This window comes from Macrobrachium nipponense, chromosome 41 (assembly GCF_015104395.2).
Source record: "Macrobrachium nipponense isolate FS-2020 chromosome 41, ASM1510439v2, whole genome shotgun sequence".
In the NCBI taxonomy this organism is placed as follows: domain Eukaryota; kingdom Metazoa; phylum Arthropoda; class Malacostraca; order Decapoda; family Palaemonidae; genus Macrobrachium; species Macrobrachium nipponense.
Window position 1 is genome coordinate 38,851,116 of NC_061102.1, and position 27,549 is coordinate 38,878,664.

Genomic DNA, 27,549 nt, shown 5'->3' on the forward strand with positions numbered 1-27,549 from the left:
TAAGCAAATGACCATCATAATATAAATCAGAATAACAAAAACACTAACGGCATCAACGAAGGAAACCAGTGAGATCCTGTGCAGTACTTATACTTACTAAGATTCAATGTGTAACCGGAAGCTTGTGGGAAGGATTCTCACCCTTCAGATTCTTCCAGACCTTAACTTCATTTGTTGCCTCCCTGGAACAGTTTAGAAACCGGTCTCTAGAGTGGGAGGTGAGCTGTATTCCTTATCTTTGCACTGCTGATTCGGTATCCGCTAAACAAACTCTCTCTCATCCTGGGAGAGGCGCAGCATCAGTAGACGATACATACACAAAGTGCCCAAAAGGGTTCAGTAATACGTATAGTGAAACACCCCTTGCCATTAATACGAGTTATAGCCAATAAAAATAATTCACATTTTCGTTCAGTTAAAAAAGGTCGATAACCCTTCCAAAAGATGTACGTCTGAACTTAATCATAATAACTATAATACACATTTACATAACAGCAACAATGATAATGGCCTTAACGCGGGTGATAGTAGTAATATTAATAGTGGAAATAATAAAAGTAGCGGAGAATACAAATTCACAGTTGTGTAACTTCAAATACATTTAAAAAGTGAAAGTAACAGATACTTTCAATTCTTACTAATATATTAAAATATAATATTCATGATACCCATGAGTTTAAAATGAAAAAAAAAAAAAACAATTATGTAACTACGTCTATATTTGAAAGTGAATAGACACACAGAGCTTTCGAGAATCTGTAGGATTCTTCTTTACAATCTGAATAAGAGGAAAATCCACCAAGAGTAAAAACAAAGCCACAAGCGAAGTTGTTTACAAAAAAGGAAGTCTTTGTTCATGCGACCGTCCGGTTTCGATTTTCGTAAACCGCATCGCGTGTTTTTGTTTTTACTTCGCCAGTAGTTTTTCTTCTAAGATTCTAGATTGTGAGGGAGAATCGTGCAGCCTCGAGAGTTCAGTATATTCACTTTTTGAATGAATTCTTGTATTTACAAAACTGTACACTGGTTTTTTTCGTATTTTTGAATATTGTGAGTATTTTTTAGTAACAGTAGTAATAAACATACATATCAGTATAATTAATTATAGTAGGTTACAAAAATAATAATAATAACAGTAATATTGTAAATCAGCACATAATCACACGTGCGTTGGAAATAAACAATTTTTGGGGAGTAATAACAATAGTTAAATCTAAATTACTATTATTATTATTATATATTTTGGCTTAAAAATAATGGTTATTTTTTTTAGTAAATACGTTAGATATCTATTATATAATAACAGTGGTTGGTAAAGCAACTTAAAAATGTTAAATGACAGCTAATATGCAGCCTTAACTGGGAGTGAACATGAATTTGGCACTGCCAAGTTCTCATACCTTTTGATATTAATATAACATTAATGCAACCTCACATAACTAATGTATTGTTTGATCCTCCAAAGTTGTGGGAATCGTCATATAGTCCTAGAGTATAGAAAAGATCGGTAACTCTTTGAACCCCAAATGTAAGACTATAAATTTAAGAGCTTCAAATTTGAGCATTAATCGCATAAAATATTGCATTAAAAAAGCGTGAATAAATCTAAAGACACCAAATTGAAAGAGATCACGATTAGAAGATACAGCCTATTGAAACTTATTACAGACATGATTACAATTGAAGCATCAGATAATGGTACCTTGAAATTATAGAGCGGCAAAAAATGGATAATTGCTCTCTGAGAAAGTCACTTATATGTTCTTGCAAAATTCATTCACGCATTTTTTATTTTACCAAACCTCTACTTGCAAGGGAATGAGTCTGCAAGAAAATTAAAGCTATTCCATTATGGAACAAAAAATACTTTGTTTTTAACAAAATATCTTATAGTGGAGACCATATTGGAAAACTGCAAAAAGACGAATGTAAGCCTTAGGGACTTACAATACATAACTCAAACATTTTGGGAAGCCCTATTATTAATGTTCATTTTTTATGTTGAAATAGACATTACCAATGAAATAATTTATTATTATTATTTTTATTATTATTCATTTCATTAGAGTTTATACACTGCTTGAGAAATGTTATGATTATTCGAACTCCTATATGATTGCTTCGGACTTGCATAACCTTTAGGTTCTGAATTCCGTTAATAATAAACAGCCTCGTTTACTTTCGTGGGAAAGTTCAGTTAGTGTCACAGTCTCCCTAAGTTTAGTGGGAAAGTTCTGTTGATAATCTCTTCCATCTAAATAAAGTAGAATGCAATTTGCTAACATCAGTCTGTCCCATTTAATGACCTCATTGGTCTCAGTGCTTGGTCTTTGGTGTAAATTTTATATTCAGTTCAGTTCAATTCATCTCAGTCAGCTTGTCTTAAGGAAATTGATGACACCCTAAATCATAGTTTTAAAAGCGTTGGTCTCTGTTGCCTGGTTTGTGCGCAGGAATCATGTATCCGAATGTATCAACTTCAGTACGCTGGTGGCCTCGTCCAACCTGCGTGATCTTTGGTGCACGTGTGTAGCAGATCTGGTGTTCAATGCTAGCGGAATACTGTCCTTGCATGGTGTCGACTTCTTCATAAATGTGTTCTTCTTCGTCTTCTCCGTTCGTGAAGTCTGGTTCCTGAAAGTTTCCATGTCTTTTGTGCATGTGCTCCATATAATGTCCAGCATTCGTGTTTGCAGGATCTTCATTATTTCCAGCGTTTTCGTCAATGGGTTCCTCATAATTTCCAGATTTCTTTCGTTCTATTTCCGACTGACTCTCTTGAGTGTCTGTACCTGAGTGGAAACATTGAGACATAAACTTATTTTTCAAGCATTAGTTGTACTAGAATCGTCTGCTTTTTCGTAATTATCAGTGCTAGAATTCTGTTAGTCGGATTACATAAAATTGAGTATGCGGTTATACTGTACTACCCACAACAAACATATCTGACATACGCGCCAAGCACACACGTACAAGAAACGCGGCAGATGTCACGCATCCCTTGTATATGTATATATTTTCATTCATGTTAGTGTTTTTAAATGTATCATTCTTAACACAAGCATTAAAATGTCAGCATTCCAGATTTATGTATCATAACTTCATTCGTGTGTTGTATACTGATTTATGTACATCTTTCTATCCTCCAACAAACACAGTTGATTGTAGTCTGAAGTCTGCTTTGTTCACCTCGTGTCGGGCACTACATTTCCACAAACAAGAGCTATTAACCTGTCTATTGGTGACCACGGAGATGAGCAGCCCAACTGGCCCCAATAACACCAGCCTCTCAAGCGACACTGCTGCTGACTCCATATGTCTGCCCCCATTCACACCCCACAACCCAGAAGCTTAGGTCTTCAGGGCGGAAACAATATTCTGATTGGAGAAAATTACCTCCTCAGCACAGAGCAGACGCCATCGTCGAATTCCTGCCAGACAAGTTTTTCAAGCAAGTCGCAGGATGGCTCACAGAACTTCAAACCGTCACTGCAAATCACTGAAGGATCAGCTGAAGTCATCCTTGAGTATGTCAGCTACCCTCAGAGACAAAAAATTTCTGAACATGGGGACAGCCATAGGAAACAAGTGGCCATCGCATGTCTACAAGCAATTGTGGCGGCTCAAAACATTACCTCACGCGGATGGCCAACCCGAGTCAACGCTGGACCTAGTTAGAGAGGTCGTCCTCACAAAACTGTCCTGACAAACCATGGCGGCCATGCCCAATGCCTCCACCATGCCCATCGATAAATTCCTAAAATTGGTTGACACAGAACACATGGCCCACAAGACAGCAGAGCCCACCTAGCCACCCATAGGAGCAGCAGCACGACGGTCTCAAAAGTCAACCAACACAGAATCCAACAGTGACCCAGGGGGACTGGCCACCACCATCCACAAGCAGAGCTTCCCCAGATAGTTCATCAAGGGGAACACCAGACAGATGAAAGACGACCAGAGGGAATATGCTTCATTCACTGGAGATTTGGAAAAAAAAAGCCCGCAAATATAACATAGGATGCCTGTTTTAAAAAACCATAGAAGAGGGCGACCCAAACAAGTAAACATCACATGTAAGCAGACTGGTTGCCTTGTAAGAGAAGCTGCGCCTGCTTACCGCTGTCTTTCTTCCAGATACAAACACAAGGACTCCATGTATTTCTTCATCTGGGGCAAAAAGTTGCAAACAGAATTCTTCATCAACACCGGGGCATGCAAATCATTTGTGCAAGCCAGCCCACACAAACAACTCGATCCCTCCTCACCCAACAACTTCCATGTATCCACTGCCAGTGGAGCACCACTCAAGATGTACAGGACGCTAAATACCAATGTCATTCAACAGGAAAGACTACAGTTGGACCTTCATCCCCCTGATCCTAACTCCTTGACGAGGTGGGGGGCTTAGGGATCCACTGCAGAGAGAGTATGACCCTTTATGCCTATGCTCTCTGCTGTGGATCCAACTGAACATTGGGACCTTTAACTCCTTTACTCCTCCTCTTATAAATTTTCCCCCTTCCCTTCTTCTTCTTTCGTTGACGACCTTGGCATGATTTTGGACTATTGAATTGACTGCTCTTCTAACTTGATGGAGGGTGAAGTTGGACAGCATGCCACTTCACCCGTAAAACTAAAGTACCTGACGTGGATGAGCGAGGGAAAATTTTTATGTCAAGCCATGCCTGCAGTGCTGGGTCCAATCTCATGGGACTGACGACCCTTAAGGCATTGTGGGTATGGCGTATATCCAGGTGAGTGTCCCAGGGCAGTTACCACTGTGTAACAGTATTGCTCCTCCCCCAGTTGGGCCTCCCTGGTGAGAGGGACCTCATCCTGGACGAAATTTAAATCTTAATTATATGGAAAATTTAACAAACCCCCTCACGACTTCTGGATCGGATTTGGACCACTCTAAAGAAAGCTCAAGTCACAAAGACCAGGTTGGTATTAAAACTTTAATACCATATACCAAACCAAGGAAACCTAAGTACCGACATGACCCAACTTTAACTCACTTCGACTCCCTTTTTGGGAGTGGAAGTTGGTCAAGGTTTCTTACTATGGAAGCAGAACAAAATATTTCAGCTTTGAAATTGGAAAATTGCTTATTAAATAATCCTACGGCAGAAATGTCGTTCAGAAAAATAAAAGAAAAGACTTGGCTTATAGAAGCTACAACAAAAAGTCAGTCTGAAGATTATTTGTCTTTAAAAACAATAGATAACATTATTGTCAAAGTAAAAAAAACATGATAATATGAACAGTATCCAGGGTACCATCGTACTTCCTGATAATAACGACGAGCCAATAAATAAGAAAATGCTGTTAGACTCTCTCAAAAAGAGATACCCCAAGGTAGAGGATTGCGAGGTTTATGATGTGATAAGCAAAAGAGGTAATGAACAAATACTAAAAATAGCAAAAATAAAATTTGAGGGTTCAGATCTACCTCAAAAAATAAAAATTCTAGGCCAAAATAGAGAATTAAGACCCTATATTCCAAAGCCACTGCAGTGTCAAAATTGCAGTAAGTATGGACACACAAAAAGAAATTGTAGGAATGAACCAGTGTGCGCTTACTGTGGATCTACAGAAACACCACCACCAAATGAATGTGCGGTGAACCTAAGTGTGTAAACTGTGAGCAGAATCATCATGCAAGATCCAAAGAATGCGTGCATTACATATACAACACTGAACTAAAAATGTTAAAAGAAAGAACAGGCATGTCTATAGCAGAGGCTAAATTAGAATTAAAAGTGAGAGGAATTCAAGATCCTGCTAAGAAACGTACATATTCTTCTATAACAGGAACCAGTAATGAAACAAAAAAAACATACAGATAGAAGTAACAAGATGCAGCAAAGTAGGTCTCAAGAAGTCGGTAATATGCAGGAAAAAACTAAGATAGTAAAGAATCAGGAAATAAGTGCAAATGAATTAGATAATATTCTATCAAATTCATTTGAGGTGTTAATGCATATAGAAGCACAAGAAAATACTATCACAGAGGTGGAAGTAGGAAGTTGAGATGTACCGAAAATTAAAGAAAAAAAAAGACCTTTAGAGAGAACACCACCAAAAACAAAGAAACCAACTATAATCAGAGAAACATCGGTCAAACCAAAAACCAAAGATATGAAGAAAGAACAAAAACAAAATGAGAACATACCTTTATCTCCTAAAATAATAATAAAACCTATGGATGCAGAGATCCAAAACACCAAAGAAGTGGAGGAGAACCATACCATGGATGATGGTGACTATGTCAAGGGTGATGAGATTACTCCATCACCAATAATCGGTACAATAAGAACAAATAAAGCAGTAGATATACATGACAACCCATGTGGCTGCAATGATTGCTTCATTGCATTGTGCAATGATAACAAAAATATAACAAAAGATTGGTTAACAAACATTATAAGAACTTTTATGAAATATAGAAAGAAAGAGGCCACCGATTTAAACACCCATGAAAAAGGATGTATGTGCATTGAGCACTTAAAATATTATAAAGATAAACAACTGAATGTGGTAAATAAAATTTGAGAAAAAATTCAAGTTGATGATAATACAAAAAAAGAAAACAAAACACGACCGATATAACATAATATTTTCAATAGTTATATTATACAATGGAACGTAAATGGTCTATGGACCAGATTACACCAGGGAGAAGTACAAAGGTTATTAAAGGATTTTGAACCAATGATATTATGTCTACAACATGTCAATAATACAATACCAACAATAGGTAAATATACCTTAATATCAACATCACAGGAAGAAGAAGGAAATTTAGGTACAGCCATATATGCACATAACAAAGTATGTTATGACAAAGTACCTGTAAACATTGCTGACCTCCAAATATCAGGTATTAAAATTCGAATTTAAAACAATAATTATATCATTTATAATTTATACAACCAACCAAATAAAATTACGATATTGATAAACTTGGAGAATTACTTAAAAATGCCTAAGAACCTATGTTAATAGTAGGGGATTTTAAAGCTCACAACCCAATATGGGACTGTAACTGTTCAAACTCAAATAGAGCAGGAAGTAAAGTAGAAGAACTTATAGATTCAAATGACATATGTTGTATAAATGATGATGAAGTTAGCACATATTATTCAAAAACACATGGAACATTTTTCTCTGTCGACTTAACTCTATGTTCAACAAGTATAGTTGACACATTAGATTGGAACACAATTGATGACTTAAACACCAGTGATCATTTCCCAATATTAATTTCCTTTTTACAAAATAACCCAGCAAAACACGTTCCTCACTATAACATTTATAAAGCAGACTGGGAGCAATATGAAATGCATACTAGAAGTATACCACCATTTGAATATCTAAAAGACCATAATGAAACTAATAAGTTTCTTGTTAATTTCATCAAAGATGCTGCTGATAAAGCAATACCAAAATCAAAACCCCATCCAACAAAACACAAAGTTCCATGGTGGTCCAAAAAGCTAACAGAATTAATAAATATAAAACACTCAATAGGGAGACGATTGGATAATTTGAATAGAAAGTTCAGTAAAATAAATAAAACATTACCAATATTAGAAGGTACTTTACAAAAAATTACTATATTGTTACTAGAAATTGAGGCATTAAAGCCTATATACAACAAAATATCTGCAAAATTTCGAAAGGAAGTAATTCAAGGAAGAATAATTTCATGGAGGAAATATGTATAAGATCTCTCTAATAATACTCCCATACAAAAAATATGGGAAAAATTCAGAAAAATAAATGGTACCCATGTGAAACCACTCAGACATGCCATATTAAAAGACGGAAAAAGAATACTCGATCCAAGAGAAATAAGTAATATAATAGGAGAAAACTTAGCGAATGTAAGTAGTGACAGAAATTTAGATGATCACTTCCGCATAAAGAAAAATAATATAGAACTAATAACAATAAATTTCCAAACAATAGAAGACATATATTATAATAGAAAATTTGATATGGAAGAGTTCGAATATGCTCTCACTAACAGCAATAAATCTGCTCCTGGAGGTGACAATATTTGTTTTGAGATGATCTGCCACTTAGCACCTCTGGCGAAGACATACTTGTTACAATTTTATAATCATTTATGGCTTAGAAATTTATTTCCTGATGAATGGCGTAAAGCTATAATAATTCCTATCCCCAAACCTGGAAAAGATCCAAGTGATGCAAATAACTACAGACCAATTTCTCTAACAAGTTGCTTATGCAAGTTACTAGAAAAATGGTAAATGCTCGATTAACATGGCACATTCGAGAAAATAAAATCTTGACTCCCACTCAATTTGGGTCACAGTGCAACATATCTACGTTAGATTCTCTCTCTAACCTCGAAGACCATATACGAAGAGGATTTGAGCGAAAGCTGTTACATAAAGTTTTATATATGGAAATGTGCGCAATTTCATGCACAATACAACTAAAAACAACCCATGGTTGTAGCTTTTATCAGTTTTGAAATATTTTCATATAAAAAATGATAAGTGACAAATTTTCAACCTTTGGTCAATTTTGACTCTACTGAAATGGTCGAAAAACGCAATTGTAAGCTAAAACTCTTATATTTTAGTAATATTCAATCATTTACCTTCATTTTGTAACAAATTGGAAGTCTCTAGCACAATATTTCGATTTATGGTGAATTTATGAAAAAAATAACATTTTCCTTACGTCCGCGCGGTAACTTCCGAAAAAATCATACGTGCGATTGTGGTAATGTTTGCACCATTTTAAATACGCCGTTACATAAAGTTTTATATATGAAAATGTGCGCAATTTCATGTAGAATACAACGAAAAATAATTGAAGGTTGGTTGTAGCTTTTCTCATTTTCGAAATATATGCATATAAATCACGATAAATAGAAAAAAACCACGTTCGGTCAACTTTGACTCTACCGAAATGGTCAAAAAACGCAATTGTAAGCTAAAACTCTTATATTTTAGTAATATTCAATCATTTACCTTCATTTTGCAACAAATTGGAAGTCTCTAGCACAATATTTTGATTTATGGTGAATTTATGAAAAAAAACTTTCCTTCCCTCCGCGCGCGGATTCTCCGCCATAAATCTCCGAATTGCGTACATCACATTCTCGGAAAATTTACTCTGTTTCATATTAGGCATTTCATAGAGTTTTATATATGAAAATGTGCGCAAGTTCATGTAGAATAAAAGGAAAAATATTTGAAGGTTGTAGCTTTTCTAATTTCCAAAATAATTGCATATAAAAAAAATTATTAAAAAATTTTGACATTTGGTCAACTTTAACTCGTCCAAAATATTCGAAAACTGCAATTGTAAGCTAAAACTCTTACAGTATCGTAATATTCCATCATTTAACTTCATCTTGAAACAAATTCGAAGTCTCTATAACAATATTTAGATTTATGGTGAATTTAAAAAAAATATATTTTTTTAAGTCCGCGCGTTACGAATTCATGCATCATTTTGTGATAATATTTTCTCTGTGTTGCTTTTATCGTTTTACAATGTGTTATATACCAAAAAGATTGCAATTTAGTTTACATTACAACGAAAAAAAAGTAACTTGTTACCTTTAACAGTTTTGCGCACAGCGCGATTTGAATACAATTATATATGAAATTTCTTTTTTACGCTATCATATATCGCATTATTTATATATGATAATGATAATTTTTATCCTTTCTGATGGTTGCATACTAAACTTCAGGCAATGACAAAAAAAGGAGCCAAAAATGAACTCTTAATCTTCAAAACTAAGCGCGCTGTGATTTTTTTAAAAACTTATTTTTTCCGCTTCCGCGCTCACTCAAAACCGGCTCCGGCATTCGGGGGACGTTTTGATTTTTACCGCTTCGGCGTTTAAGGGTTAACATGGCACATTCGAGAAAATAAAATCTTGACTCCCACTCAATTTCGGTCACAGTGCAACAAGTCTACGTTAGATTCTCTCTCTAACCTCGAAGACCATATACGAAGAGGATTTGAGCAAAAGCAAATAACTGTAGCAGTCTTTTTTGACATCGAAAAGGCTTATGATACTACCTGGAAGTACCCTATATTAAAAACTTTACAAAATAACAACATCCGTGGACATTTACCTAGGTTCATCCAAAACTTAACAAATCGTAGCTTTCAAGTGAGAATCGATGATGTATTATCGAGAACATTTCCACTTGAAAATGGTGTTCCACAGGGAAGTGTCCTTAGTGGCACACTGTTTACCCTGGCAATTAATGATATTAATAAAAATCTACCCACTGGAATTAAAAGCAACCTTTACATGGATGATTTTGCCATATATTATTCAGCATCTCGTATTAAACATGCAGAGCGCATCATTAATAAAGGTATAATAAAAATAAATGAATGGATCTCATCTGTAGGATTTAAGTTATCCATACATAAGACTCAAGCAGTAGTGTTTTATAAAGATAAAAGGTGGATGAATGATGAAGTAATAGATTTAAAAATCAGAAATCATAGTATACCAATTAGACAAACTGCAAAATTTTTAGGTTTAGTGTTTGATACTCACTTAAACTGGAAACCTCACATAACATACTTGAAATCAAAATGTGAAAAAGCATTAAATCTAATTAGAAAATTATCAAACACCACTTGGGGAGCCGATAGACAAACCCTTACATTACTGTATAAAGCAACAGTCCTGTCTATAATTGATTATGGTAGCAAAGTATATGGCTCGGCGTCAGACGCAGCACTGAAAGCATTGGACCCAGTTCATAATGAGGGCCTTAGAATGTGTTCAGGAGCCTTTAAATCATCACCGACCTCTTCCTTACAGGTTGGGTTGAATGTGGTGAACTACCTCTCTCTCTCCATAGAGAGCTTGTAATAATGAAGAGTGCTCTGAGAATTAGGACAAGCGATTCTCCAACAAAAAAATTATTTGAACTCAGAGATATTTTTATTAACAATCATCCACCCCCTTTTCCAATTAGAGGTAGTAGACTGTTTGAGTCACTAAATGTGAATATACAAATTCCTCCAGTAGTAAAATTACCTCCGCCTTGGACAATGAATAAAATGAAAACTTGCACACAATTAAAATATTTATCAAAAAAATACTTATATACGCCATCACACCATAGACAACATACAATAGAACATATGAACCGAAAAGGTCCACATTATGCAATATTCACAGATGGATCTAAATCGGAACATGGAGTGGGATATGCTGCAGTGTCCCAGGACAAATCATATCAATTCTCTCTTCCTAGTACAGCTTCAATATTCACAGCAGAACTTTGCGCAATAGCCTCAGCCATAAAAATAATTAAAGAAACATCACTCAATAATTTTGGGATTTTTAGTGACTCAAGAAGTGCCATAGAAGCCATCCAGAGTTACAAACCAAAAAATAATATTGTACAACAAATTAAATTATCACTTCTGGAATTAGATATTATTGGGAAAAAAGTAAAAATATGTTGGATCCCTTCCCATGTAGGGATCAAAGGAAATGAAGAGGCTGACAAAGCAGCCAAAGAAGCAAATCAAATTACAAGATCAAGTGTGAATCTCCCTATGAGTGATTATGTAACATACATAAAGATGGGTATTATAAGGAAATTGCAACATATTTGGAACGAAGAGTCAGAAAATAACAAATTAAAGCAAATAAAACCTGATGTTGGAAAGTGGAGTTCATCATATCAGAGAGAGAGACATGAACAAGTAATTCTGACACGTCTCCGTATAGGCCATACCCGTCTGACACATGGACACTTAATGAGCAGCCCACACGACTCTGCTCCAGAGTGTTCAGAGTGCAAGGAGTTGGTAACAGTCAGACATGTCTTGTCCGAGTGTCCCAAGTATGACCAGCAGAGACTGTCAACTTTTGGAAATAAGACAATGAAAGAAATTTTATCAGAATCTTTTACATTTTCGGTAGTTCCGATTTTGACTTTTCTGAGGAACTGCAATTTAATTGATAAAATATAAAACATTAGTGTTTTTAGTGATTTTAAAACAACATCTCAAAAAGTTAAAACTAATTCTGAATTTTAATATACCGTTTTCGTATGTATGTAAGAGAACATGAGTAAATGTATTTATTGTGTGTGTGTTCTAGTATGAAAGCATTTGCCTTGGTGCAATTTATTTATTTATCCTGAATGACCAACTTGGTCCCAGCTCTGGCCTAAGAGCTGGACCTGGCATTTTATCTAAGAGAGCTGAAAATCAGCTCAGTGGTCTGGTTAAACTACTTTTATAATAATAATAATGGACCTTCATCACGGCAGATGTGACGATAGCAGTTTTAGGAGCACACTTCCTAAAAGCACGTGACCTGCTAGTGGACATAGCATCAGAGCAACTAATCCTAACGACAGCTGTGCATATAATCCACCACCATATTGTTATCACAACAGCAAAGACGAGTAACAGGCCTCTTTGCAGCATCTACTCACTGCCAGAGATATGCTGACTTCTACAAGAGTGCCAAGAGGTCTTCCCAGACGACCTGCATCAGGAATTAACTGAACCAGCAAAACACAACATCCAGCACCATATAGAAATGGAAAGCTCCCCCCTCCACTTTTGATAAATTCCATCAACAACATCCAGCTCAGGATAGCCTATCCCGAAATAGCAGAGGTGCAAAGAGACAACATGGACCTACAGCAACTGCGGCGGGACAACCCCAGCTTTACATCGAGCGACCTGTCAATCAACAATGGAGAGACGACATCGCCTGGGAAACAGGTACTGGACTCCCTTCCCCTACCTGTCAGAAGGCCTCAGAAGAAAGGCTTTCAACCTAGCCCACAACCTGTCTCAACTATCTGGCTGAGCAACCACCCAAATTTTAGCAGAGCAATTAATCCAGCGGGGAATGAAAAAACACATAAAAAACTGGACAGGCGAATGCCTTCTGTGGCAGACGTCAAAAATAACAAGTCATGTAGGAGAGTTCCACACAACACACTGCTGATTTGCCCACATCCACGTCGACATAGTGGGACTTCTACCCCCTCCAAGAGGTATAGATACCCTTTCACCATCATCAACAGAAATACCAGGTGGCCCAAAGGAATACTGTTGTGGAACAGATGGTGGAGAGTTGTGTGCAAGCTCTCATTGGATGGTAGCAGACATGGAGTACTGCAGATCATCATTAGTGACAAGGGAGGCCAACTTCATGTCCACCTTATAGAATGACCTTGCAGATAGTTTGGGGACAAAGATAAGACACTTGACAGCATACAACCCAGAAGCTAACAGCATCATTGAAAGGCTACACCTGTTGTTAAAATCATCATTCACTGCGAGATGTCAAGGCAGGAGTTGGAGAACGGAGTTACCTTAGGTCTTGCTTGGCCTGAGAATGTCACAACACACGGCATTCAACACATACCCAGCAGAATCCCTGTACGACCAATCCTCAATGTGCTGGCAGACGTTTACTAACATCCAATGAGCCCAGCATCCCCATCCGATAACCACAAAGCATTAGAAGAAATAATGCTGGTCAAGATGACTTACCACATAGCCAGAAAAGTGTAAGTCTCCAGTGAACTGTAAAATGCAAAATATGTGTTCATACAGGTAGACACACACAGAACCCCCTCTCCCCAGGCTATTCGGGATAATACCGTGTCATCCAGAGAAGACACAAGACGTACTGGATGACAGTTGACGGCAGAACTACCTGGGTCTCCATCGACCACCTAAAGCATACCTCCCATACATCGACCGATGGAGGGGGGTGGGGGGGTGAGTCCTGTAGAGTTCCACACTGACCCATACACACTGTCCATCTTACTTGGCAGGCTGATCTCACAACGAGCATCTCTGACAAACACGTCAAGTGCGCATACAAAAGAAACACAGATGTTATGCATCCTTTGTACATATATTTTCATTCATTTTAATGTTATGTTAAATGTATTATTTATAGCACAAGCATTATAACGTCAGCATTCCAGCTATATGCATCGTAACTTCATTCGTGTCTTGTATATTGATTTATGTACTACATCTTTCCATCCTCCACCAAACACAGTTGATTGTACTCTGACCGCTGTCTTGTTCGTCTCGTGTCAGGATTTACATTTCCACTCACAAGAGCTATTGACCTGTCTGTTTGTCGTTTGAATGAATTAGTAAGTTTGGAGACGCAGCCTCTTACTCACACTTTCGCTACAGTACTATACAGATTTACTTGCTGTATATTCTATCTTATCAGACTTAATAGAAATGAAAGTGCTTAATTTAGCTGTAAATAATTTTTGCAGTGTTAACTTTTGTGGAATGAATGGCAACCTACCCTGAGAGCGTGTAGCCGATGCCTTCAGGTGATAAATGTACAGGGCTGCAGCAATTAACGTCAGCACGTACAGACAGCTGGTGACGATGGTCAGTACACAGAAAAAGGCACAATCTTCCATTTCTCCTTCTGCTGTGCTCCCGACTTCGTTTTCTGGAAGAAATGATATAGCCTCTTAGTAACCAGAATACATTTATGTTTCTTTGATATTATTACACATCAGAATTATGAGTAAAGTGAATTGTGAGGTCATAAGATTTTTATTTGAAATAATAAATCATTAGGAATAAAGAAATTACTTTAAATCTGATATGGATATTATAATGAGAGTGAAGAGACACGTTGATCGTAAAGTAGTTATGACATTATTAATCCCTTGGTCTTCGATGCTTTCCCTCTTTTATATTTTGTATTTTTTGATGACCTACATAATTATGCAGTTACATTTCCTCTTTACATGGGCCAATAAGACCACAAACCCGTCAATAAACATGTTTTGTTACTTGAAATGCAAACGAAGATCACATTAAACTGCCAATAAGGTTGATATAAGAAAGAGTTCATTTACGGAAACAACAACAAACAAACGTTGAGTTCAGTAAACATTTGAGGCACGAACGGTGGGTCCGAGAGCATTGCATAAATACACTCTATAAATTCAATTTTCCATGAAACTTCACAAAACCCACTGCTTCCCAAAGTTCCAGAGACAATACACTTGCAAGAAAAGATCAGGAATGTCGTGCTTTTTATTAGTTTTCGGTAAAAGAAAACAATTGAGATGCCTTTGTCTGTCTGACCGCCCCCAGATCTTAAGAGGTTAGATCTAGGGCTGCAAATTGTTATGTTGTTCATCCACCCTCCAATCATCAAACATACTTGCAGCTTCTAGCCTCAGAAAGTTTTTACTTTATTTAAGGTTAAAGGTAGACATAATCCTACTTCTGGTACCGTTATAGGTACCATAACCACAGGCCACCACTGGACGGTGGCTGAGGCCACACCACCAGACCATGGCTGAGTTTCATGGGCCGCATCTAAGAGTGTCATGGATTATACACTTTAGAAAACTATTTTTGTTTGTAGAAACTGCCATACCGATAATGGCGAAAACCACCCCGGCAAATGATTCATATCTCGTAATTGCTTTGGTTGTAGGGGTTTTCTCTTTCCTGGTAATATATTGCATTCCAATTTTAATATTTCCCTAAATAAGAATGTTCTGTGGTTTGGCAAAATATTCCTGAAGCAAATGGGAAAAGTAGCGTGCGATAAAAATTAATGTATGAATATTCAGCTGGAAAGACGTCTTCCAGACTCTCTTGCCTTTGTATATTATTGCGTTGCCCTTTGCTATTTAAAACTAGCAATAGGGAATAGCTTAGTTGTTGCGTCATAACATATAGTCCAGATGCAAGTCTTACCCTGCCGTAAACAGATTGATTAGTTGAAAAGAATGATGGTAATACTTTGCTATTGTGGAGGGAGAGAGAGAGAGAGAGAGAAATTCAGAAAATGGCTTACCTGGTTCTAGTGGCAGATAAAACATTTGCCACTGGATTGGAACCTCACTAGACACATTGATGCGCCTTCCTTGTAATGATCTTGATTCCATGGGAATGGTGAACTTAGGAATACTAGAGAGTCTTGGATTAATCCACTGGAAAATAAAAATAACTTTAACAAAATATGTGGTACAGTGTATATATTCCTGTGTCTATAATGAAAAGGTTCTATTAAATCTTAATTTGCATGATATGTGAAACGGTTCAAAGATAAATATGTTCAAATTCTCTGCAAAATTCAGAAAAAAATTAAATCTAAGAGAAGATTTGAATGAAATAATAAAATACAAAGAATACGCAAAAAACTGATGAGATCGAGAAAGAAGCGGTATATAGAACATGAATATAACACACAATGAGCAACAACAGTGAAACAAATACTGTTAGTCGTAACTACTCCAGCTCAAGTAAATCAAATATTATCCCACATATGATACGAGTTACTAACATCTTCATATATAGCAACGGTATTCCATTCATAATTGGGTCTCCTGGTGAAATTGAGCAGGTAAATGAGCTCATTATTCACGGAGAGAGATAATTCAAAATGTGACTTGGTTCTGTCTTCCGGGTGATACAGAATGAAGACGGCTTCTCTCGCTGGAAGATCGAAAGAAACAGCACTCCCGCCAGATGTTCGTCTGATCTCACCTGAGAAAGAGAGTTCATTTGAAGAGCCGTTGATAATTCTGAACACTTGAAAAATCATAGATTTTGATGATGAAACTTTTATCTTTGAATAGGTTTTTGGTACTTATTACTTTTTAAGCTATTATAAGATTTGTTTTTCAGTTTTGGCTAGTTGCACATATTACGGTATTTGGAGTGGAACTACCAACAAATAATTCAGTTATGCTGATTTTGTTTAGGAAGATAAAGTTGAGTCGGTTTCAGTCACACTATCTCTTGAGGTTCACTTTTGTCCAGCACAGAATATAATCTTACTTAGACTAATTAATTAGCAAAGTATATGTAAAAGACTCCCAACATTACAGAGGAATGAATTCCAGGATTATCCTATGGGAACTGAGGCGAGTTCCCAATGGCCCGGAAATGTGTTTGTTGACCTTAGCAAATAATTTGGTATCTAGTCGCTAGTTGACCGTTCTGCGTCACGGTATTTTGTGGGAAGGGGGTGGGTTACATATACAGACACAGGGAAGTTGAAAGACATCAGTAAGTTTTTCTCATTTCTTTTTTTATATTCAGGTCTTGCCTACCAAAAATTACCCTCCCCTGTTCTTGAAGGAATGCATAACAAATTTTGCTAAAAGATTTCCTTGTCCCCTAAATCTATTTTCCCCTATTTATGTTTTAATCTCAATTACTTGGGGAGATTGTGGCAGGTTTTGAGCAAATTAATTTTATTTCAAGAAAGTATTTTCATCTCGATCCTGTTTTATTTGATTTCTAAGCATGTCTGTTACTCATGGGTACGTAGAAAAAATATGGTACTGCAGAATGGTAAACATTTCATGAATGTTATCAAAATTATTCTTTCGTTAAAGGAAGAGATATTGATGAGTTTACCGGATTAAAATAACTTTGAACGTTATTGGGGGTTATTTAAGTTAAATATATCTTAGTTTAACCAGACAACTGAGCTGATTAACAGCTCTCCTAGGGCTGGCCCGACGGATTAGATATTTTTACCTGGCTAGGAACCAATTGGTTACCTAGCAACGGGACCCACAGCTTATTGTGGGATCCGAACCACATTATATCGAGAAATGAATTTCTATCACCAGAAAGAAATTCCTCTGTTTCCGCGTTGGCAAAGCCGAGAATCGAACTTCAGACCACCGGATTGGTAGCCGAGCGCGAAATCCATTCGTCCAACGAGGAACTATTGGGGTTGCTAAGATCTTTATAAATGATCAGCTTAATTGGAAAGCTATGATATATTCATAATAACCCGGGTAAAGTATAATATTTTATTCATATGGTAGTCAAGATGAATAAAAATTCAGCAGCTATATTTCTGAATATCTTCGAAATCTATTCTAATGCAGTCAATAACACTAATTCCTGAGGAAGGCATTGAAGGAAAATGACTTACTATTATTGATGGGCAGTGAAAATAACTGCCAGTCCATTGGGGCATCGCTCGTTACAAGAAGGTTGCGACCTTTTGGCTTCTGCGGAGTTTCAGGAAAGTTAGCACCTTTGCATTTATCAGAGTAGTTCGGCTGCGCAATCCACTGTAAAGAGAAAGTAGTTTTTGAAGAAGACAAGACGTACAACGACATTGATGCAGATTATTCTTCTCTTTAAGTTACATGTATGTTTCCAACATCTGAATTATTGGTCCATGTTTCAAATAAGATGTATTGAAGACAATAAATCTCTGTTTTCTGGAAGATAATCGTTTTTGAGATAGTTGGCATTCTCATGAAATAGATGTGACCTTTGTATCTAAAAACCCATCCTCAGAATTATGTTTACTTGATCGATGTGACTTTCTTGTTATTTGTGTGTTGAATATTTCAGGTGTCGCACATTGTTATACCGAAAGAAGTGAACTAGAGAGAGTGATCAAATCAAAGCTTTTCAGCTAATTTTAAATCTTTGAATTGCAATTTTTTTGAAATTTGGCCCCATTAATCATTCATTTAAATTATATAAATGAATAAGAGTCACTCCTATTCGTTCAATCTTTCAGTTCTTACCTCAGGCATATTTATCCGCCAAGCAGTTCCCTGGTGGACACGGCGACAGTAACCTAGGTGTTATGACGCCAGTCATAACTCCTGGTGGACTTGTAAACTCCAGGAAACTCTTAAAACTATGAGATCAGCTGTCACCAGATAACGAAGACGAAAATGTGAGTATTACCTTGTTGATCTTCAAAAAGCAAGAGCTCATTTCCACATGAAATTAAGAAGGCAGGAAAGGAATCTTGAACAATTTTCGTATCTTGACTAAATTCAGAATACCATTGACCTTAGAGTGGAAGAGCTAGAAAAATAGCAGGCAAATTTACTCCTTGTCAAATCCCAGTTATCACGATTAATGGTAGTGAAGTAGCAGATCCCGGTTACTTGCAAATGAGTTTGTTAATGTCGCAAAAACCTATGACCCAATTCAGCTCAAAGAAGGCAAAGGGAGTTTGAATCAGCCTTAATTAAGTTTAGTAAATCAGCTCTTGGACTGGATGATATAACATATTTCATGAGGAAGCATACTCCCAAAAATACCAGATTTTTCACATTAAACCTTATTAGCAGAAATTTTTCGAGAACGTGTCTTCCTGAAGCTATGGGAGTTGTTAAAATGACTGCCATTGGTAAAACCAGGGAATGACCCTTTCTAGACAAAGAATTGTTGTCCCATTGCGCTGACATTATGTGTGTTTAGGATTATAGAGAAAATGGTGAATACACTTTTGATGTGGTGCTTAAAATGTAAATATCTGTCGCCTGCTCTGTGTGGTTTTCGATGTGTTGGTGCTAACGGAGTCGTCAGTATTTGAAGCTTTTGCTAACGAGCAGCACCACGTCACTGTTTTCTTAAATTTTGAGAGGCTTATGATACAACATGGAAGTATTGCATTCTGAGGGTCCTTTATGAATTTAACCTGAGAGACAATTTGACTCTTTTTATCAAGGCTTTAAAAAAAAAAAAAAAAAAAAAAAAAGAATAGGTTATTTCAGGTTCAGGTTGGAGCAAAAGTGTCAGATGTATTCAACCAAGAAGGTGTGGCATCAATAGGGTATGGTGAATAATTGGCCAGATGTAACATATCCCCTTCGATATCGATATCGTTTGCAGCAACAAGGCTGGAAGTGGCTCAAAGCTGCTTTCAGCTGTGCATTGATGATATAGTAAAGTGGGCTGAGACGAATGGTTTTAAGTTTTCATCTTGTAAAACAGTAACCATTCATTTTTTGTCACTTAAACGATTCCATCCTGATCCAGATCTATTCATACATGAGTAGAAAACTCCATGTGTTGGTGAAGTTAGGTTGCTTTGGTTGATTTTGATAGAGAGCTGACTTGGATCCCACATCTGAAATATTTTAAGACAAAATGTTGAAAGCAATGAATGTGCTGGAAGTTGTGCCCCATACTTCGTGGAGTGTAGACCGAACTCAAATGTTGAGACTGTGAGAACCCTTAGTTGTTTCAAAATTGACATATGGGTGTAAGGTGTACAGCTCGGCAAAGCCTAATAACCTTAAAATGCTTAATTCAATTCTTCATGGTGGAGTAAGATCAGCCGCAGGAGCATTCAAGTCATCTCCCACTGAGAGCATGCTTGTAGATGCTTGTGAGATGCCTCGGGATCTTCATTACCAATGTCTGCTGGTTCGGAGCTGGTAATGATTTCAGAGACTCCCTAAGTCCTTAAACAGTTTTTGTATAAGCAATGAAAGGCATTAGGCAGTTTTAAGAAAATTACCTTAAGCAACTGGAATCGTTTGCCTTTAGAGTAAAATACATAGCCCATCAATTAAACATGCCAAAGACGGAGACTTTACCAGCTAAATATTCGGTTAGATCCCCTTGGAACCTTCCAAGGGTAAAATGGCGTAAATATTTTAATTCAACAAAGGCAGAAATGTCCAAGGGATTGACCATTGTGACCTCACAATTCTTTGTTTTGTTTTGTATGGCTGCTTCCTGTGTATTCACATCAAGTAAAGAGCTTTAATTTGATCGTTGTTGCTCACTTGCTTACGCCTTATCGCGTTCGTTGTGTCCACATCCTTTGTTTTCTGATGTCGAATAATGACCACGTAACCAATGCTCTTAATCCTTGGTCTATATCATAGATCAGTGCCATGATCATTTAAGGTCTGAAGGGTTCCTTGGCTTAATGTTACACTTCAGCACAGTGCTTCCTTTATTTATTTTATTATTTATCTATTTTTGCTATTTACTTTTATCTGTAATTACTATATATATATATATTAGCTGGGATTTTGTAACCACCAGAAGAGTTGGAACACTTCCCTGAATTATAAGGGAGGATGGTGTATTGTGTAAGATAAAGTGCAGAAACACATAAGTAGTTAAATATCACAGTCTTTTTGCTTCACACGTCGTTAGAAGCGATTTTTATATATATATATATATATATATATATATATATCTATATATATATATATATATATATATATATATATATATATATATATATAGTGTGTGTGTGTGTGTGTGTGTGTGTGTGTGTGTGTGTTGGGTGTGTGTTTGTGTGTGAGTTCTGACCCGTTTACTCCTTTCGATGAATTGGAATATCACCTCTGGAATCTTTGTGCAAAATCATAGCCCTTTGTCATGTTCCAGAAAAATCTTAGTTCATTATGTACTGTCGGCCAAAAAACTCGTGGCAGAGTTTCATAATTTTTCGTTCACCTGCCTGACGCACGATTCATTCCTTATTTATCTATTTTTCTTTTCAAAGATGGAAGAAATCATGTGTAATGACGTTAAAAACAGTCACTGATATCTTTAGAACATTATGTTATGTTATTGTGTAAAACTATTTTCCATATGGCAAAATTGACGTGAACGAAACGAAGTGATAAAAAACGTCATATCACAACCATAGATATACATTACCAAATAGATAGGAGACACCTATCACTAGTAGTATCGCATAAACATAGTCCTTAAATTATCATTTCAATATTAAGTTGAAGGTAATTGAATTATCCATTTGTTAAATTTTACAGAAAACATTGGAATCTCACAAAATGCTATCAAATTTAAAAACAAAAAGGAAAAAAAAAAAAAAACCGATATCTTAACGGTGTGAACCAGGCGACCTCACTCTATTGCTTTTGATGTTATGTGCACGGGAATCTAATGTCAATGTGTCATTTATCGGTCTAAGAAACATCCCTCGATGAGCGAGAGACTTATTGCACTGCATTCGGTGCAAGTTCCTGTTGGAGAAATATCAAGAAAGCTTAATAAACCGGAGAGAATCATACATAGATGAATAAAATTGTTTAAAGAACGGCAAAATTTAGAACATGGGCCTAGAGGTGGAACACCTCGAAGCACCACATGAGAACAAGACAATACAGTAGTGTAAATGTTGCTGAGCAACATTCATTTGTGAACTTTGAATTCTATTGCCTCGTCACGACATTGCTGAACCAGGAATCATAACTAGCTCTACGCTTATGACTGGTGTCTCATGAATACTTTAGATGGAGAGGAAGAGATTTTTAAATTTACACTTGAAGTGTTTGATAGTTGTCTAATGAATAAGTCTAATGAATAAGCAAACTTATCTTTGATGGATGAGAGATTCAGTTAAGCTTACTCTTTTTGTTTTGTTTTTTATCGGTGGCCAGTGAATACCACGGATAGGGAAGGAAACGGTTTCAATGATGCTTGCATTTCTTTCTTCAAAACGCAAAAGAATACATTTTATTGGGAGATACTTCATTAACATCGGCCTAATCCTTCCATCACTCCTATACGCCACCTCCGCTCTCTTCTACATCTCAGGCGACTTGATCCGACTTCACGTTACGGACTCCATCTCGTGAAAGCATCACTAATGATAACGGTTATTTTAAAATTCCCCGCACCGACAACGGACGCCTTAAAATGCATGTTTATAAAATATTTTCTGTTCAAAAAGACTTTTTCTTTCATTCCACAAAATATGTGCATACACTCGTGTTACACCCTGTAGCCGTCAAAGAGCAACCCTTGATTAAAGCAGTAGGTTTTTCTTAAAAAAAAGAAAGAAAAAAAAATCTTATGAAATAGACTTAAACGAGAACGTCACGTTTCATATTTCTTATCCTTTCAGCTACTTATAATATGCTTATGGTAGTAGGTCTAGTAGGTATACATGTGAAACTAATTTGAATTAATTTCTATTTAGAAGAAATAAATAGCTACAAAAAGATCAATCTAAGAAAGCTTTAAGGAAAGTAAGCCTTTCTTAATGCATTCGTCAGTTTTGACTCCCACAGCTTTCCAAGGTGTCCAAATGAAACAGGATGATATGCAAGGAATTCGATAAAAAATAAGACTGAATTATATTCGTTTGATTTTTTTATGATTGCTTTTTGACTTTGAATAGCTAGGTCTGAGTTAATTATGTTAAGCAATTATGAAAAGGATAAGAAGAAAGGTGAACATGGCTAATAAAACAAGAATAACGGGAATAGTCAAATAAAGCAGATTAATATATATATATATATATATATATATATATATATACGTATATATAAATATATATATATATATATATATATATATATATATATATATATATTGTCAATTTAAATATTCATTGATATTACGTATCCGAGAGAGTATCCTGCTGAAAATAGACCTAGGCAAATCATGTGGGAAAATCAGAAGTCAAATTTAGGCCCACTAAATGTGTCATGAAAATTATTTTATTGATCAAAGGACAAAATTAGTTTAACTAAACATCGTTTTCAAAGAATGTTAACGCCTTGAGGTATTATTTATTGGCTGTATAGGAGACGAAATGACAACACTCCACGCAGTACGATACGTTGAGTCAAGACTCGAGCGGCAGCAAAGCCAACTTCAAAATCTTTGGTATGCTGTCACGAAGCTAGAGTTGAGAATAAAATTAGAAATCGTCGACCTATCAGTATATATTTTCCTTACTTTGCAAAATAATTATCTTTGATACATTGAATAAGTCTACTCATTCCTAATGTAATTTATTTCAAGTATAGCACCTTTGAAAGGAAATGTTAATTATTGTTAAGTAAATAACCTGGCACCTACATATGGCAATATTTCCATAACGAACAATGAATTAAGAAACTACGCCAATTCTTCGTTGGCCGTCTGTACATTTATACTAAAAATAATATTATTTCTGATTTACCTCTCTTGATATGATGACAGCATCCCATCTACTAATTGCCATACTACATGTTGCATTATAAACATCATCTCCATCATGAAACACCCTGACACGAAAAGTTGTTCCGGAGTGGTTGCGCTTCGCTGCAAGGACTACTTTGTCCTTATCGGGAAGGTTGAAACTTGTTACGTTCCAGTTAGTCGTCGTCCTTACAGGGTAGTCTGGAAAAAAAGAGAAAACTTTAAGCATGTAAAGATAATATAACTATCCTTTTATTTATCAGTTATCAAATGAATGGCTGAAAGTTTGGGAATCCTTTCCCGTACTCCATAATCTGTGAATAATCTAAGCACCACCCTTTAATTAAGTCTGGGGTGCTGCAGGTCCTTGCTGTGGCTCCCTTTCCTCGAAGTTCAAGTTTGTTCTTTCTTTCTGATGAACAAAGTCGTCTTTATATGTCTCTTTACCTGATATACATCCTCCTCAGACGTCTATTAAGACCAAAGGAAAATGGGTGGCTCTTTTATATACTCAAAAGTTGGGGATTTTTTTCATCACTCCTATTTTGAAGTATTCGAACATTTTTCTTTTGTTTCGGCATGTGAACCATGATTTGTTCTTGAAACTGTCGCTCACTTGGATTACTCACAGACGTCAGTACGAATCAGCCACTTGCCTTGTGCCGTCGTTGTAAATGTGGAATCGTCCTCAATTATTACTCTTTATTGGTGTAGGAGTGTGGGCAAACCACCTGAGTATTTTGTATGAATCCGGATTCATAGTGTATCTACACATTATGAGTGCTTTGATAATTGGTGGCAAGTTTCCTTTAGTGCTTTCACTGAAAAGCACGGCGCAATATTTGTGGTTTTCTCTGTAGCAATTCGTAACTTTTGTTTAGTTGCTTTAGGAAGAGACTGCAATTAATACGGCATTCACTACTTATATTAAATTTTACCCGTTACTTTTCTTTATTCTGTTATGGTGTTTCTTGTAATTTCCCGGCAGGTGAGGTTACCAAGTATGGCACTCTGGTAGTATGCATAACTGTGATCCCACCCTTGGAAAAGTAAATCATGTGTCATTTTGTTCAGGACTAGATTAAAAATAATTTTGAAAAGTATTCCTCACATCTACATTCATTTAGGTAAACGAGATCATTTCAAGGTTACACATTTTAGAAATGGTTTTATCAAAAAGTGAAACTACTCTTAGTACAGTTACAGTTTTTTCCACTTCCATCTACCAATGTAATAACCTCTCGACCATCCAGATAGAATATTTTAGCTGGTTTTCATATTTTCCTAAATGGCGCTTTCAGCAAACTCACATGGCCCGGAGACTATTATAGTTTACGTACATCAATACTTTTTCTCCCGTAGGGGGTCAGTGCCGTCAGTGCACCTCATGCGGTGCACTGTTGGCATTACTTAATCTTTGCAACGTGCCTTCGACCCCTAGCTGCAACCCCTTTCGTTCCTTTTACTGTACCTCCATTCATATTCTCTTTCTTCCATCTTACTTTCCACCCTCTCATAACAATAGATTCATAGTGCAACTTTCCTCCTGTTCCAGCTTTCAAACCTTTGACTGTCAATTTCCCTTTCAGCACTGAATGACCTCATAGATCCCAGTGTTTGGCCTTAATTCCATATTCAATTCAATTCAATACGTTTTCGTATCCTTTATGAAACAACTGCTTTGCAACAGTAGTATCCCAGTGAAAGAAAAGGACAATTGAGGAAAAGTCGAAACAAATCGTGACTTCATCTTGTTTTGAACTTACTGTTCTTACGAAAAAACTTTTGTTTATGTAAAAACAGCCAATTTCACTAATTTTTCAGTAACAACGGCGTGACTAGCATTTACACAGTTAAAGCATTTCCTGACAATTGAAAGACTGTTTCGCAAACTAATGAGACGTTGATTTATTTCGTTATATCAGATGTATTTTCTTTTAAGTAAATATATTTGGAGAAACTATGCTAGACAAAATTTCACTGTAATTGCATTTTGAATAAATTAAGATTTATGAATATATTCATTAAGTGCAGTTCGCCATAATGCAAGGTAACTGACGAAAGAGTTAAGTAAACCAGTCATCAGGTCTTCAAAACAATTGTGTTTTTTTATTTAAAGTTCAATCGTCGTCTCACGAAGTCTATAGATATTTGTGGTCCATATGAGTAAGCTGTATAAGTTCTATCAAGAATATGCAGTAAAAAAAATCTATTTTTTTCTGGGATTTCTCAAGAATTTTTATCTAATAAAAGTTGTATTCAGGGAGAGGGAAAAAATCTCTCTCTCTCTTTACTCTTTCAGGGCGACAGAAATGTTCTTGTATTGTGTTAAACATCTCTGGATAAGTTTATTAGTGAAGAATGAGGTTTTTGAACCATTAAATAAACGAGATTTTGTAGCGCTCTTCAGACTGTCATATTGCAGCCAATGCGGCAGTGCAGTGTTTAAAATATAATCAGCTATCATTTCCATTCATCTACTTTTCTGCCAAAAAAGAGAACTTTTAAAAGGGCAACAAGTTCTAATCTGTTTTACCTGAATGATCAGAAGTAGCAGGCGATAGCAATGCAGCAACAGTTAATGGGAGCAGGGAAAGAAGCATTCTCGTGGATGACGTCACAAAATCTAGAAGAAAATTTCAACGCTTTGTAAACCAGTCCCGATCTTTGCGGAATTTTTTTCTTAAAGTTCAGAGAGAAACGGCGCCCAGCACGTCCCGCAATGCCACTGAAACACCAATAAAAATGCTCAAGTTAAAAGTTCCTTTGGTGTCTTGGTTTGACATAGCTCCAGCGCAGGAAACGACACGTTGTATCGTGAATCATTTCCGTATGGATCCCCTAGCTTTCATTACGAAGTGATTATTGTCTTTGTCATAGAATCTGCAATTAGTTTCTCGTTGATTATGTACTACTGCATTGGAGTTTTAGTGTTTAATATTTCCCCCTAAAATGATAGCGTCGTTTCTTTTTCAATATAATTACACCGGTCAAAGATATTAGTTGTGCTAAAATGAAAAGTTGTGACACGATATCTGCCCGCCATGCATTTGCCCCTCGTGTGGAAGGGGGCTTCAGAAGATGAAGATAAGATGACATATATATATATATATATATATATATATATATATATATATATATATATATATATATATATATATATATGATATATAGTATACACTATATCTAGTTTTTCTTTGTTCGCTTTTAATCTGTTGCTCATATCCGGCTGATATGATTCAGTTCTCTGTGCAGTAGAAAATATATATATATATATATATCTATATATATATATAATATATATTATTGTTATATATATATATGTGTGTGTGTGTGTGTGTGTGTGTGTGTGTGTGTGTGTGTGTGTATGAATAACTTGATCACGAAGTATATAAAACGTGATACTATGTATAAATAAAGATTTTTGCCACGAAGGAAAACAATGAAAAGCGAGATAGCCAAGCACTTTCGGTCTAGTTCGACCCTTTACTCAGGGACAACTGATCTTACAGAGGAAAAACATAGTCAAAGTAGCTTAATATCCAAGCTGACACTGCAAGATTAGCAATAAGGTCGATTTCACTCTACAGAAACGAGGAAAACGCCTGAGGGCAGCCACACCTTGGAGGATACACACGTGGTCAACAGCTGATTCATCCAGAAAAACAATACATTTATGAAAAAAAAGGGAGGCATATAAACTTATTATCGCGAAATTTACAAAAATGATCCCCCAAAAAATATTGAAAAGACGAGATATTATATATATATATTGATATATATATATATATATATATATATAGAGAA

The 27,549-nt window shown here is 36.2% G+C and overlaps 1 protein-coding gene across 1 annotated transcript; it reads right to left on the reverse strand.

Annotated features, from left to right (window-relative positions):
* Nucleotides 1-6: 6 nt before the first annotated feature.
* Nucleotides 7-26,465, reverse strand: LOC135212708 (uncharacterized). The gene is made up of 7 exons (XM_064246398.1): nucleotides 26,279-26,465; nucleotides 23,744-23,943; nucleotides 17,963-18,104; nucleotides 16,352-16,554; nucleotides 15,863-15,998; nucleotides 14,339-14,491; nucleotides 7-2,792 (listed from the first exon to the last, which is right to left on the reverse strand). The coding sequence occupies exons 1-7, from the start codon at nucleotides 26,343-26,345 to the stop codon at nucleotides 2,416-2,418; spliced, it is 1,278 nt and encodes a 425-aa protein (XP_064102468.1). The 5' UTR covers nucleotides 26,346-26,465; the 3' UTR covers nucleotides 7-2,415.
* Between the last annotated feature and the right edge of the window lie 1,084 nt (nucleotides 26,466-27,549).

What these genes read in the sequence shown, in the direction of transcription:
- LOC135212708 (XM_064246398.1), bottom strand. Translation starts at nt 26,345, where the DNA reads ATGCTTCTTTCCCTGCTCCCATTAACTGTTGCTGCATTGCTATCGCCT. An exon ending in CTGTCATCATATCAAGAGAG is followed by an intron (nt 18,105 to 23,743) that starts GTAAATCAGAAA and finishes TTCTCTTTACAG; the next exon opens with TGGATTGCGCAGCCGAACTA. An exon ending in CCGTTGCTATATATGAAGAT is followed by an intron (nt 15,999 to 16,351) that starts GTTAGTAACTCG and finishes TTTATTTTCCAG; the next exon opens with TGGATTAATCCAAGACTCTC.